The sequence below is a fragment of the Mesoplodon mirus genome, assembly GCF_964341445.2.
Source record: "Mesoplodon mirus genome assembly, chromosome: 2".
In the NCBI taxonomy this organism is placed as follows: Eukaryota; Metazoa; Chordata; class Mammalia; order Artiodactyla; family Ziphiidae; genus Mesoplodon; species Mesoplodon mirus.
The window spans coordinates 121721035-121734783 of record NC_138977.1 but is presented as its reverse complement, the minus strand read 5'-3'; the positions used below and the strand labels follow the sequence as shown (position 1 = coordinate 121734783).

The 13749-nt window shown below is 38.7% G+C and overlaps 1 protein-coding gene across 1 annotated transcript in view; it reads right to left on the bottom strand.

Moving 5' to 3' along the window:
* NUP133 (nucleoporin 133) overlaps positions 1 to 13749 on the bottom strand; it is a 55218-nt gene that overhangs the window by 11779 nt on the left and 29690 nt on the right. Inside the window, exons 16-21 of the mRNA XM_082609426.1 lie at positions 12599 to 12721; positions 11924 to 12023; positions 11107 to 11358; positions 10333 to 10466; positions 7847 to 8005; positions 1504 to 1639 (exon numbers count right to left, since the gene is read on the bottom strand). Of these exons, the coding sequence (XP_082465552.1) occupies positions 1504 to 1639; positions 7847 to 8005; positions 10333 to 10466; positions 11107 to 11358; positions 11924 to 12023; positions 12599 to 12721 (904 nt within the window). The remainder of the gene's footprint in view (positions 1 to 1503; positions 1640 to 7846; positions 8006 to 10332; positions 10467 to 11106; positions 11359 to 11923; positions 12024 to 12598; positions 12722 to 13749) is intronic.

The following is a 13749-nucleotide window of genomic DNA, read 5'->3' as shown; positions in this document are numbered from 1 at the left end:
GGATTTCAGAAGCACAAGTCCCCCAAATCTGAGGTCTCTCAGTCCATTTTAAGGTTACTCTGTAAAGTACTACTTTTTACTTTACCAGAGTTTCTAGTATAATTTCATTCACTAAGGGAAGTGATCTACTTAAAAGCCACCACAAGTATATGCCAGGAAAAACACAAGCCAGAGGACTGTGCACCAGACCTATTACCCAGCAATGGTTATTTATCGCCATATGATAGGGTGACAGGGGCTTTTGATTTACATAAACTATCATTACCTGGCTTCACACACGAGAATGAGCTGGGCTGCAGGAAAAAAGGACAGAGAACTGTTTGCTAACAGCAGTTACAGCAAAATGGAGTGACTAAATCACAGATATGCTCATTCAAATACTGGCATCATTCCACATGATCCCAAGCTTGTAAAAATTAAACAAAACTGTTTTGTGCAATTTCTATACCTAAGAAAACAGACTGGGAGGATTAAAAAAGTATTATCTCTAGGGCAGTGGGATTATAGACAATTTATTTTTGTTGTTGTTGTTGTTTTCTATACTTTACTAATTTCCATAATTAAATTTGTATAACCAATAGAATGTTATCTCTTAAAAATCTACTCCCTTCAATTAGATACACTGTGATAATAGTCTGTAGGAAATTATTGAGACCTGAAAATATTCCCATTGTGCTAACAAAGCAAAAGCTAAGAAGAAGTGATCAAAATGCAAAGTGATGACCAGAAGTTGGGGGGGAACCAGAAATAATAAAGCCTTGTGTTAAGATATTTTTTTTTTTTTTGCGGTACGTGGGCCTCTCACCGCTGCGGCCTCTCCCGTTGCGGAGCACAGGCTCCGGACGCGCAGGCCCAGCGGCCACGGCCCACGGGCCCAGTCGCTCCGTGGCATGCGGGATCCTCCCAGACCGGGGCACGAACCCGCGTCCCCCGCATCGGCAGGCGGACTCCCAACCACCGCGCCACCAGGGAAGCCCAAGATATTTTGATTAACATGATCTAACTCTGGTGGCCAGGTTAAAATACAGCTCCCCTTTCAGACTACCAGCCAGCCTTGCAGAACATATACACACTTCTCTAGAACAAAAGGCACTATTAGCGTGTAAAAATAAAAGAATGAGGAAGAATCCACCAGCTACAGCAGACCACCACTACAGAATTACCACCACCTACAGCAAACCCACTGAGTAAACGTCAAGTTTCTTTGCAGTTTGTTCTTAGCATATGAGTCACTAGGGGTGTAATCAGAGTACTCTGTTCAAATCATTTGAATTTACTCTTTAGGAATTCTTATTTAAGGCACAAATTACTTTTCCATAAAAAGAGAATCCTAATTATGTAACTGAGTAATTGCCTGAGGACACTGAATAGAAAGCACTCCTCTCAAAGGAGATGGCTCCTGTTTCTAATGGACCCCATTAAATGATAACAAGAGCACATTCTAAGAATACATTGACAGTATGACTGATTTGTATGTCTTCTTGTTCAAATATTGTATTTTACCTTCAATTTTTCCTTGCAGTGTATCTTCTGAAAAGCCTGAAGCTAACGCAGCCAATTTACTCAAGCCAAGAAGGGTTTTTTTCTTTGCAAAGTAACGAGTTTCCATATTTGCCAAACCTAGAAGTGTTGCATGAGCCTACAATAAACAAAATATGAAAACTATGATAAAATCCTGGATACTAATTCAAGTTGCAATAAGGATTAAGTAAAACCCAAACTTGGTTTCCCCCCCCAAGCTGTATCAATGAAATATCAAGTCACTGTTAGCAAGCCTAAAAACAGATCAGTACCATACTTTGAGAGTAATTACACATAAAATATCAGCCACCCACACTAATTACTGGGAAAAGAGACATATATAAAACATTTGCTCTCAGAAGCAAGAAGAACTACAATTCTGCAGCTCGCAGAATGAAAACCACATTCACAGAAAGATAGACAAAATGAAAAGACAGAGGACTATGTCCCAGATGAAGCAACAAGATAAAACCCCAGAAAAACAACTAAATGAAGTGGAGATAGGCAACCTTCCAGAAAAAGAATTCAGAATAATGATAGTGAAGATGATGCAGGACCTTGGAAAAAGAATGGAGGCAAGGATCAAGAAGATGAGAGAAGTGTTTAACAAAGACCTAGAAGAGTTAAAGAACAAAAACAGAGATAAATACTACAATAACTGAAATGAAAACTACACTAGAAGGAATCAATAGCAGAGTAACTGAGGCAGCAGAACGGATAAGTGACCTGGAAGACAGAACGGTGGGAATCATTGCCGTGGAACAGAATAAAGAAAAAAGAATGAAAAGAAATGAAGACAGCCTAACAGACCTCTGGGACAACATTAAACACACTGGGCTTCCCTGGTGGCGCAGTGGTTGAGAGTCTGCCTGCCAATGCAGGGGACACGAGTTCGTGCCCTGGTCCAGGAAGATTCCACATGCCGTGGAGCGGCTGGGCCCGTGAGCCATGGCCGCTGAGCCTGCGCGTCCGGAGCCTGTGCTCCGCAACGGGAGAGGCCACAACAGTGAGAGGCCAGTGTACCGCAACAAACAAACAAACAAACAAACAAACAAAAACATTAAACACACCAACATTCGCATTATAGGGGTCCCAGAAGAAGAGAGAGAGAAAGGACCAGAGAAAATATATGAAGAGATTATAGTCAAAAACTTCCCTAACACGGGAAGGGAAATAGCCACCCAAGTCCAAGAAGTGCAGAGTCCCAGGCAGGATAAATCCAAGGAGAAACACACCGAGACACAGTAATCAAACTAACAAAAACTAAAGACAAAGAAAAATTATTAAAAGCAACAATGGAAAAATGACAAATAACATACAAGGGAACTCCCATAAGGCTAATAGCTGACTACTCAGCAGAAACTCTGCAAGCCAGAAGGGAGTGGTATGATATATTTAAAGTGATGAAAGGGAAGAACCTACAACCAAGAATACTCTACCCAGCAAGGACCTCATTCAGATTCGACGGGGAAATCACAAGCTTTACAGACAAGCAAAAGGTAAGAGAATTCAGCACCACCAGACCAGCACTACGACAAATGCTAAAGGAACTTCTCTAAGCAGAAAACACAAGAGAAGAAAAGGACCTACAAAAACAAACCCAAAACAATTCAGAAAATGGTAATAGGAACATACATATCGATAATTACCTTAAATGTGAATGGACTAAATGCTCCAACCAAAAGACACAGGCTTGCTGAATGGATACAAAAACAAGACCCATATATATATATGCTGTCTACAAAAGACCCACTTCAGACCTAGGGACACATACAGACTGAAAGTGAGGGGATGGAAAAAGATATTCCATGCAAATGGAAATCAAAAGAAAGCTGGAGTAGCTATACTCATATCAGATAAAATAGACTTTAAAATAAAGAATGTTACAAGAGACAAGGAAGGACACTACATAATGATCAAGGGATCAATCCAAGAAGAAGGTATAACAATTATAAATATACATGCACCCAACATAAGAGCACCTCAATACATAAGGCAACTGCTAACAGCTATAAAAGAGGAAATCGACAGTAACACAATAATAGTGGGGGACTTTAACACCTCACTTACGCCAATGGACAGATCATTCAAAAGGAAAATAAATAAGGAAGCAGAAGCTTTAAATGACACAATAGATCAGATAGATTTAATTGATATTTACAGGACATTCCATCCAAACACAGCAGATTACACTTTCTTCTCAAGTACACACGGAACATTCTCCAAGATAGATCACATCTTGGGTCACAAATCAAGCCTTGGTAAATTTAAGGAAATTGAAATCATATCAAACATCTTTCCCAACCACAATGCTATGAGACTAGAAATCGATTACAGGGAAAAAAACGTAAAACACACAAACACATGGAGGCTAAACAATACATCACTAAATAACCAAGAGATTACTGAAGAAATCAAAGAGGAAATCGAAAAATACCTAGAGACAAATGACAATGAAAACACAATGACCCAAAACCTATGGGATGCAGTGAAAACAGTTCTAAGAGGGAAGTTTATAGCAATACAATCCTACCTCAAGAAACAAGAAAAATCTCAAATGAACAATCTAACCTTACACCTAAAGGAACTAGAGAAAGAAGAAGAAGAAAAAAAAAGTTAGTAGAAGGAAAGAAGTCATAAAGATCAGAGCAGAAATAAATGAAATAGAAACAAAGAAAACAATAGCAAAGATCAATAAAACTAAAAGCTGGTTCTTTGAGAAGATAAACAAAATTGATAAACCTTTAGCCAGAGTCATCAAGAAAAGAGGGAGAGGACTCAAATCAATAAAGTTAGAAATGAAAAAGGAGTAGTTACAACAGACACCGCAGAAATACAAAGCATCCTAAGAGACTACTACAAGCGACTCTATGCCAATAAAATGGACAACCTGGAAGAAATGGACAGATTCTTAGAAAGGTATAAGCTTCCATTCTATTTCTTCCAGGAAGAAACAGAAAATAGGAACAGACCAATCACAAGTAATGAAATTGAAAGTATGATTAAAAATCTTCCAACAAACAAAAGTCCAGGACCAGATGGCTTCACAGGTGAATTCTATCAAACATTTAGAGATGAGCTAACGCCCATCCTTCTCAAACTCTTCCAAAAATCTACAGAGGGAGGAACACTCCCAAACCCATTCTGTAAGGCCACCATCACCCTGATACCAAAACCAGACAAAGATACTACAAAACAAGAAAATTACAGACCAATATCACTGATGAATATAGATGCAAAAATCCTCAAAAAAATACTAGCAAACAGAATCCAACAGCACATTAAAAGGATCATACACCATGACCAAGTGGCATTTATCCCAGGGATTCAAGGATTCTTCAATATATACAAATCAATCAGTGTGATACACCATATTAACAAATTGAAGAATAAAAACCATATGATCATCTCAGTAGATGCAGAAAAAGCTTTTGACAAAATTCAACATCCATTTATGATAAAAACTCTCGAGAAAGTGGGCATAGAGGGAATCTACCTCAACATAATAAAGGCCATATATGAGAAACCCACAGCAAACATCATTCTCAATGTGAAAAACTGAAAGCATTTCCTCTAAGATCAGGAACAAGACAAGGATGTCCACTCTAGCCACTGCTATTCAACATAGTTTTGAAAGTCCTAGCCACGGCAGTCAGAGAAAAAAAATAAAAGGAATACAAATTGGAAGAGAAGAAGTAAAACTGTCACTGTTTGCAGATGTCATGATACTATAAATAGAAAATCCTAAAGATGCCACAAGAAAACTACTAGAGCTCATCAATGAATTTGGTAAAGTTGCAGGATACAAAATTAACACACAGAAATCTCTTGCATTCCTATACACTAAGTATGAAAGATCAGAAAAAGAAATTAAGGAAAGAATCCCACTGCAGCAAAAAGAATAAAACACCTAGGAATAAACCTACCTAGGGGGTAAAAGATCTATACTCAGAAAACTGTAAGACACTGATGAAAGAAATCAAAGATGACACAAACAGATGGAGAGATATACATGTTCTTGGAGTGGAAGAATCAACATTGTGAAAATGACTATACTACCCAAAGCAATCTACAGATTCAGTGCAATCCCTATCAAATTATTAATGGCATTTTTGACAGAACTAGAACTAAAAATCTTAAAATTTGTACGGAGACACAGAAGAGCCTGAATAGCTAAAGCATTCTTGAGGAAAAAAAACGGAGCTGGAGGAATCAGACTCCCTGACTTCAGACTATACTACAAAGCTATGGTAATCAAGACAATATGGTACTGGCACAAAAACAGTAATATAGATCAATGGAACAGGATAGAAAGCCCAGAGATAAACCCATGCTCCTGTGGTCAACTAATCTATGACAAAGGAGGCAAGGATATAAAATGGAGAAAAGACAGTCTCTTCAGTAAGTGGTGCTGGGAAAACTGGATAGCTACATGCAAAGGAATGAAATTAGAACACTCCCTAACACCATACACAAAAATAAACTCAAAATGGATTGAAGACCTAAATGCAAGACCAGACACTATAAAACTCTTAGAGGAAAACATTGGAAGAACACTTTTTGACATAAATCACAGCAAGATCTTTTTTGACCCACCTCCTAGAGTAATGGAAATAAAAACAAAAATAAACAAATGGGACCTAGTGAAACTTAAAAGCTTTTGTACAGCAAAGGAAACTATAAACAAGATGAAAAGACAAGTGTCAGAATGGGAGAAAATATTTGCAAATGAATCAACGGACAGAGGATTAACCTCCAAAATATATAAACAGCTCATGCAGCTCAATATAAAAAAAAAACAACCAAATAAAAAATGGGCAGAAGACCTAAATAGACATTTCTCCAAAGAAGACATACAGATGGCCAACAGGCACATGAAAAGCTGCTCAACATCATTAACTAGAGAAATGCAAATCAAAGCTACAGTGAGGTATCACCTCACACCGGTTAGAATGGGCATCATAAGAAAATCTAAACAATAAATGCTGGAGAGGGTGTGGAGAAAAGGGAACCCTCTTGCACTGTTGGTGGGAATGTAAATTGATACAGCCACTATGGAGGACAGTATGGAGGTTCCTTAGAAAACTAAAAATAGAACTACCATACGGCCCAGCAATCCCACTCCTGGGCATATACCCAGAGAAAACCATAATTCAAAAAGACACATGCACCCCATTGTTCATTGCAGCACTATTTACAACAGCCACATCATGGAAGCAACCTAAATGTCCATCAACAGACAAATGGAAAAAAAAGATATGGTACATATATACAATGGAATATTACTCAGCCATAAAAAGGAACCAAATTAGGTCTTTTGTAGAGACGTGGATGGACCCAGATATGGTCATACAGAGTGAAGTAAGAAAAACAAATATCATATATTAATGCATATATGTGGAATCTAGAAAAATGGTACAGATGAACCAGTGTGCAAGGCAGAGACAGAGACACAGATGTAGAGAAGAAATGTATGGACACCACAGGGGGAAAGCGGTGGGTAGGGAGTGGGGGGTGGGATGAACTGGGAGATTAGGATTGACGTATATACACTAACATGGATAAAATAGATAACTAGTAAGAACCTGCTGTATAGCACAGGGAACTCCACTTTGCTGTAAAGTAGAAACTAACACAACGTTGTAAAACAACTATACCCCAATTAAAGAAAAAAAAGGGCTGTAACAGGAGCCTAGCCAAAAAAACCCCAAAAAACCCCAACATTTGCTCTCATGTCAATACCCTGTCAAGGACAAACTTTAATTCATGTACTCTTTTTACTGATAATTTGAACATTTTTATTACAAGAAAATACTCATTACAAAAAAAGGCCAATAGGGCTTCCCTGGTGGCGCAGTGGTTGGGAGTCCGCCTGCCAATGCAGGGGACACGGGTTCGTGCCCCGGTCCGGGAGGATCCCACGTGCCGCGGAGCAGCTGGGCCCGTGAGCCATGGCCGCTGAGCCTGCGTGTCCGGAGCCTGTGCTCCGCAACGGGAGAGGCCACAACAGTGAGGCCCGCGTACCGCAAAAAAAAAAAAAAAAAAAAAAAAGGCCAATAACTGCTAATTATGAAAGTTTTTGTGCTTTATTTTACTGTAATAACAGTCAAATCACAATAGTCTTCATTTTTTTTTTTTACTGAGGTATAACAAGTAATGGTAATACCATCATAAATGAAAAATACTTTTATCAAATAATGTGAGAGAATAGGAGATACACATTTTAAAAAAATCCATAAGTAGTATTTAACTACAAAAAACGAGACTAGTTAAAACTAAACAAAAAGTTGCCTAAATCTGCTCCATATAACTGAATCCTTCTTACCTTTTCTAATTCTTGGCTGTTAATTTCATGTAACCAGCTGAGATGTTCATGAGCTTGCAAAAAATTGGCCAACTGTCCGTGCTGAGAAATAGGCTGAGATAATAATTTGCCTCGCTTTCCTTTCTCCAGATACCAACGGAAGAGAAAGTCTGAAAAATTCTATAAAGAACAAAGCCAAGAATTCAATAATATATAGTAATACAGTTTTTAAAAATACATTTCTGGGGCTTCCCTGGTGGCGCAGTGGTTGAGAGTCCACCTGCCGATGCAGGGGATGCGGGTTCATGCCCCGGTCTGAGAAGGTCCCACATGCTGCGAAGCGGCTGGGCCCGTGAGCCATGGCCGCTGAGCCTGCGCATCCGGAGCCTGTGCTCTGCAATGGGAGAGGCCATAGCAGTGAGAGGCCCACGCACCGCAAAAAAAAAAAAAAAAATTCTGATAATAAAGTATTAAATTTCTCCCACAGGTCTTAGACTCCAGAATAGAAATCCAGTTTTAAACACTAATTTCCTGCATTGTAGGGTCCTCAAATCACCTCATTTAACAAATGAGGACATTCAGATTCAGAAAGGGGATCTTGCTCAGGGTCATACAGATGTGCGCTGTCCAATAATATGGCAGTCACCGGTCACATGTAGCTGCTTAAACTTAATCTAAAATGTAAAATTCAGCTCCTCAGAGATGCCAGTCACATTTCAAGTACTTGAAGGCCATCTGTGGTCAGAGACTCCATTTGGGACAGCACATATGAGCAAGGTCTCCATTACCACAGAAAGTTCTACTGGACAGTACTGAGACACTATCCTTCCAGAATGAAAGATTCTCAGGGGCAGAACTGGGTGCCACGTGTCCATGTGGGCTGGCAAAATAAATCAGAATCTAGAGAGGCACATCCAGTTTCCCCACAGGACGTTTGCTGGATGCTGGGGTGGTGTGAGAGGCTGGGCTGGAAAGGAAGACAAAAGTGTCCTGCAGTCTCACAGTACTTAAGAGATATTTCCACTAAAGGGGGAATTCTGCAAGGAACACACCAGCCCCATAAGACATCTGAAACCAGAAATGAATGAATTTAACGGAAGCTGCAGTCAAGCCCTGACCCACCTCTATTCTTGATGTATTGAGTGATCTGGCTCTCATCTTACCTGTCTCCCAGGGGAAAGAACAGCATTGATTTCCATCTTTACGGTTCTTTCGTACACAATGTCCAAAATTTAAAAAATTGCAAGGGACTTCCCTGGTGGTCCAGTGGGTAAAACTCCATGCTCCCAATGCAGGGGGCCCGGGTTCAATCCCTGGTCGGGGAACTAGATCCCACATGCATGCCACAACAAAGAGTCTGCATGCCACAACTAAAAAAAAAAAAGATCCTGCATACCGCAATGAAGATCCCATGTGCCTCAACTAAGACCCGGCACAGCCAAAATAAAAATAAATAAATATTTTTTTAAAAAATTTTAAGACATAAGAAGCAGAAAAATATGAATATGCAGGCAGCAGAAGCAGACCTAAGAATGATCATTTTGGAATCAGCACAAAAGGACTTAAAATAACTAGTAAACATATTAAAGAAAATAAAAGGAACAAAGCACAAAAGGATGGAGAATAAGAATCCTTAAAAAGAATAAAAATTATGACGGGCACAAAGTACTTACTTCAGCACTATTGTGAAATACGAGATAAGCGATGTCCAGCAATCAGGTACTGATCAAATAAGTTACATCCAGTCCATGAAATATCATAACAACATTAAAAATGTGGTTGTGTAATATTTAATGATATGGACAAATGTCTGTTATGTATTAAGTGAAATAAGCAGTTAACAAAACATGTTTGGTAGAGTAAAAAGACTAGAAGAATACAAACCAAGTGTTAAAAAGGGTTCTCTCTGGGTGGTAGAATTATGAATGATTTTTTAATCTTCTTTTTTGTTTATAGTGGTTTCCTGAATTTTATACAATGTTACCTTTATAGTAAGAAAAAAAATCAGTTTTTACATAAAGATCAACTGACTGAATAGACTGGCTTTAAGGAACAACTTAAATGTACCTGAATAGTGTCACAATGCGAACTTTAAAAAAAAATAGTAAGCGTAAAAAAACGAAAACAGGAAGCATGTCGAAGAAGGAAAACAAGAATCTTAGGTGTACGAAAACCTGAGCTCTCTAAAAGTAGCATCCCATGCTCCCAAGATCTTCTACTCAAACTTTAGAACTCTAGCAATATCCGTATCCCTAAGTACTTTTAATTATAACTGAAAATGTAAGAATAGAAATAAAAGTCTTAACATATTTTTCAAAGGTCAAAGAATCCGTCAGTAATATTTACATATAAAGAACTGTCTACCTATTTACAAAGAAACATAATGTACAAGTTAGTATCCGGTAATCTGCAAAAAGACTGTATCATCTTCCAAAAACCCCAAGTAAGATTTGAAATGGTAAAGCCTTCTTACAGGACCCACTGCCTACACCCCCAGGGTTCGTTACCTGATCAGCAAACTGTGTCATGTAGCGCTGCAGTCTTGTCTGGTTGTCAGTCTGCTCACACATTTGTACTAAGATATCAAAGTCACAGTATTTTTCTGCTAATGAAGCAGCCCATGGGTACTGGCCTAGTGTGACTATGGAAATGAGAATAAGATGGAAAAAAATCCTGTTAGCGAAAACTTCATATGTAATAAAAAAAATTCCTTGAAATTTTACCTTTATTCATATTATATACTAAAAATAATTAATAGAAACCTTTCCAGTTACTGGCATTTAGTTTCATAATCCATATAAGCTCATTAAAGATGTAAATTCAGTCCCTTGCTTCATCACTGCCCACTTAAGATGCTATTCCCTTCCTTCATGTAGCAAGACAAGCTACTTCTCTGAATCCTGGCTGTGACCGTCTCGTGTCCTCCTCTGAAGAGCCGTACCACCTCTCCACACCCTGGAACGACCCTTGTCTGCTCTACCCTGCAGTCTAGCTGTTCCTGTGAAGGTCTGAGATGGTAAGCAGTCTCCACATGCTGTTAATTTATTCATTTTTAAATCATCTTTAACACCATCTAGGACACTTGTTACCTGGTAAGTAATGACAACAAGGATGAATAAATGAACACAGAGAGCTGTACATAGGAAAGCTCTGCTTTAAGCTCTGAGCTACAGCCGGGTTAACGACATTACACGGCATAACACATTGCGTGAATGATCTGGCTCCTGCATCCGTTCTGCAGACTCAAGACCCACAGCCCTCAGTAAATATCAGGCACTTACGAAGCGGAGATAAGAGATCTGATCTTTTCTGCAGGTATTCCATTTCCAGATTGTTATATCTTTCTTGATCACTGGATCTGTCCACAGACTTGAGCTGAGAAACATAACCATCCAGGAAGCAATCAATCAGTGCTACCAGCTGCTCTGTCAGAATGTTTCGGAGGTTGCTGTCCGCCTGAGGATAAACCATTTTCAGGACAATCCCATGCTGGCGCACTATTGCTGTTCGGATGCCAGCAGGACCACTCGTTGCTGTAAAATCACAGAAAATAATGACAAGTAAGGATTCTATAATGGCTACGGGAGAGACCAACTGCCTAAAAATTACATCCCGTCAGCCTTGATGGATGGAAAAAGAAATCTAATAGGAGGTCAGCTGATACTTCTCTATGTCCTGCTCAAACCCATCTTCTCTATGAGGACGGCCTCAGCAAAGCCAGGTAAACATGATTCTTCTTCCTTCTAAATTCCTTTAATGCTACTCTACTTACTTCCTTGTGTTAAATCAACAAAAAATACAGTCAGTACATCCAGGGCCTGCTGCTATGAATAACTATACGTACTCAAACCTAGTAGATGCGTGAGCACCAGTTTAAAAAAATGAGTTACAGAGAGATCTACAAATTATTCCAAGGCAATAAAGTGATGTTCATAAGAACTACTCATCTTGGAGATGGCACTTATGTTATTTTTCATTTCACTCACAAACTTGCACTAGGAGAACAATATGGCTTCCGAAAATAACAGACCATTAGAAATATATTTTGAACAACTGCTAATGAATCAGTATATTTGGGCTCAGTGCTTGCAATCTCACCTGTCCATGGAATATACTCAGGTTCTTTTTCTACTGGCTCTTCTCTTCTATACAAGGAGTTTCTATTTTGTCGATAATGACTTGCAGCTTGCAGCATGTCCTGGAAAATGAAATGTGTTATCACATGCAGGAAGCAAGGGATCCCAGGATCTCTAAGATAATCTGAAACATCAAGTCTATTATTACAAAAAATTACTCGGCACAGACCTGTAGGACTACTTTTTGATTCTTTCTGCATTTGAAATTTGTTTTACTCTAGAGTTTAACTTCAGTTTTAGAAAACTATGGTAACCGAACTAGGAAGACCATTACTATAAAGTCCATGAGCTAAAATTAAATGAAACATTTTAATCAATAATATAAGTAGTGTGCTTTTGTGTAATTAAAAAGCAGACAGTTACAGTAACATTAATACCTTTGCAATGATATACATGTCCTTCTCCAAATAAAAGGTTTATTCTACCAAATAGAAACTTTTAACATGTACAAGGCAAACACTCAGATGTATATTAACTGACTGATAAAATGACTGAGGTTTTCCTAACTTTTTGGAATGAATGAATGGCTAAACCATTATGGATCACTGGTGATACAAAGTAGGAACATGGAGACCACTTTCTCCTCCATCCACAGCCTGGGCTTTGAGTTGCTGGTATCTTCAGCGTGCGTTCGTACCTTGAGAATACTGTTCACACTGATCGCTGCCTCCGCCCATTCAACTGGCTCCAAGGTCGTGTCCTTCAAGACTTGCTCCTCGCGCTCCAGTAAGCACTCCCAGATGCTATCTACCTGGGACACCTGAGGGAGGACAGAGACGGCACCTACTAGGAACAGAGACCATGCCGATGGGCCACGATTCAGCTGCCTGGAATCGACTCAGCAGGCTTTCCTCACTAAGTCACACCCTTTGCTCAGTGGTCAAAGGGACAGTCAGTGATGAAAACAAATTTAAAAGCCAAGAAAAGTTAGAATCTCCTAACTTTTAAAAGGTGGAGAGCCCAAATAACTGAGTCTGATAAATAAGCAAATTCTGGATTGGTAGCCGGTAGGTTTTTAATTTAAATATCAAGTAACTGAAATATTTGTTTATTATAGCTATGAGGGCTCAATGCCACCTTTAAATAGTACTAGGCTACAAATGATGTCACATAACAATGCGAGACCCCAAAGTAATGAATTAAACGAATGAACTAATGGATTAAAATAGTTATCCAACCAATGAACTTGCTAATTTCTTTCTTTGAAGAATTTCTTTTCTTTAGACATAATAGAAATGTTTGTAGAACACCAGTAGCTACATAGAAACTAACTAAATAACTTGTAACTGTTCTATTTTTTGTCATTAACACATGAAGGTAACTGTGCAAAAATGTTAAGCACTGAAACACTTGTTTCCATTTCAGCCCACAGTTAAGCTTTTCTCCCTTTATTTATCAAGTGGATATTTACTTGGCATTTAGAGTTTGCATAGCATTGGACGCTCAGAGATAAGAAGAAATGGAAATTAGATTTGCTGCCCTCAAGGAGCTTACAAACTAGTTGAAGGAACAATTCATAAACACATACACAATGGAGCCCAAACAAAATCACTCTTCTTCCTTTATTATTTCTGATGTCAGTCAAAGGGATCCTAACAGCCCTAGCAAGAAACCTCTGGCACGTTGAATTTGTAAGAATTTTTTACACTGTTAATGTGAAAAAGATAATGAAAGCATATGTGATATAAAAGGCAGGAAATAATATAAAAGCAAATGAAATGCCAAGACACTTGCTAGACAGCCTTACCATGTGAGTTACATGTTCAATGGTTTCAAACATTGTTCATA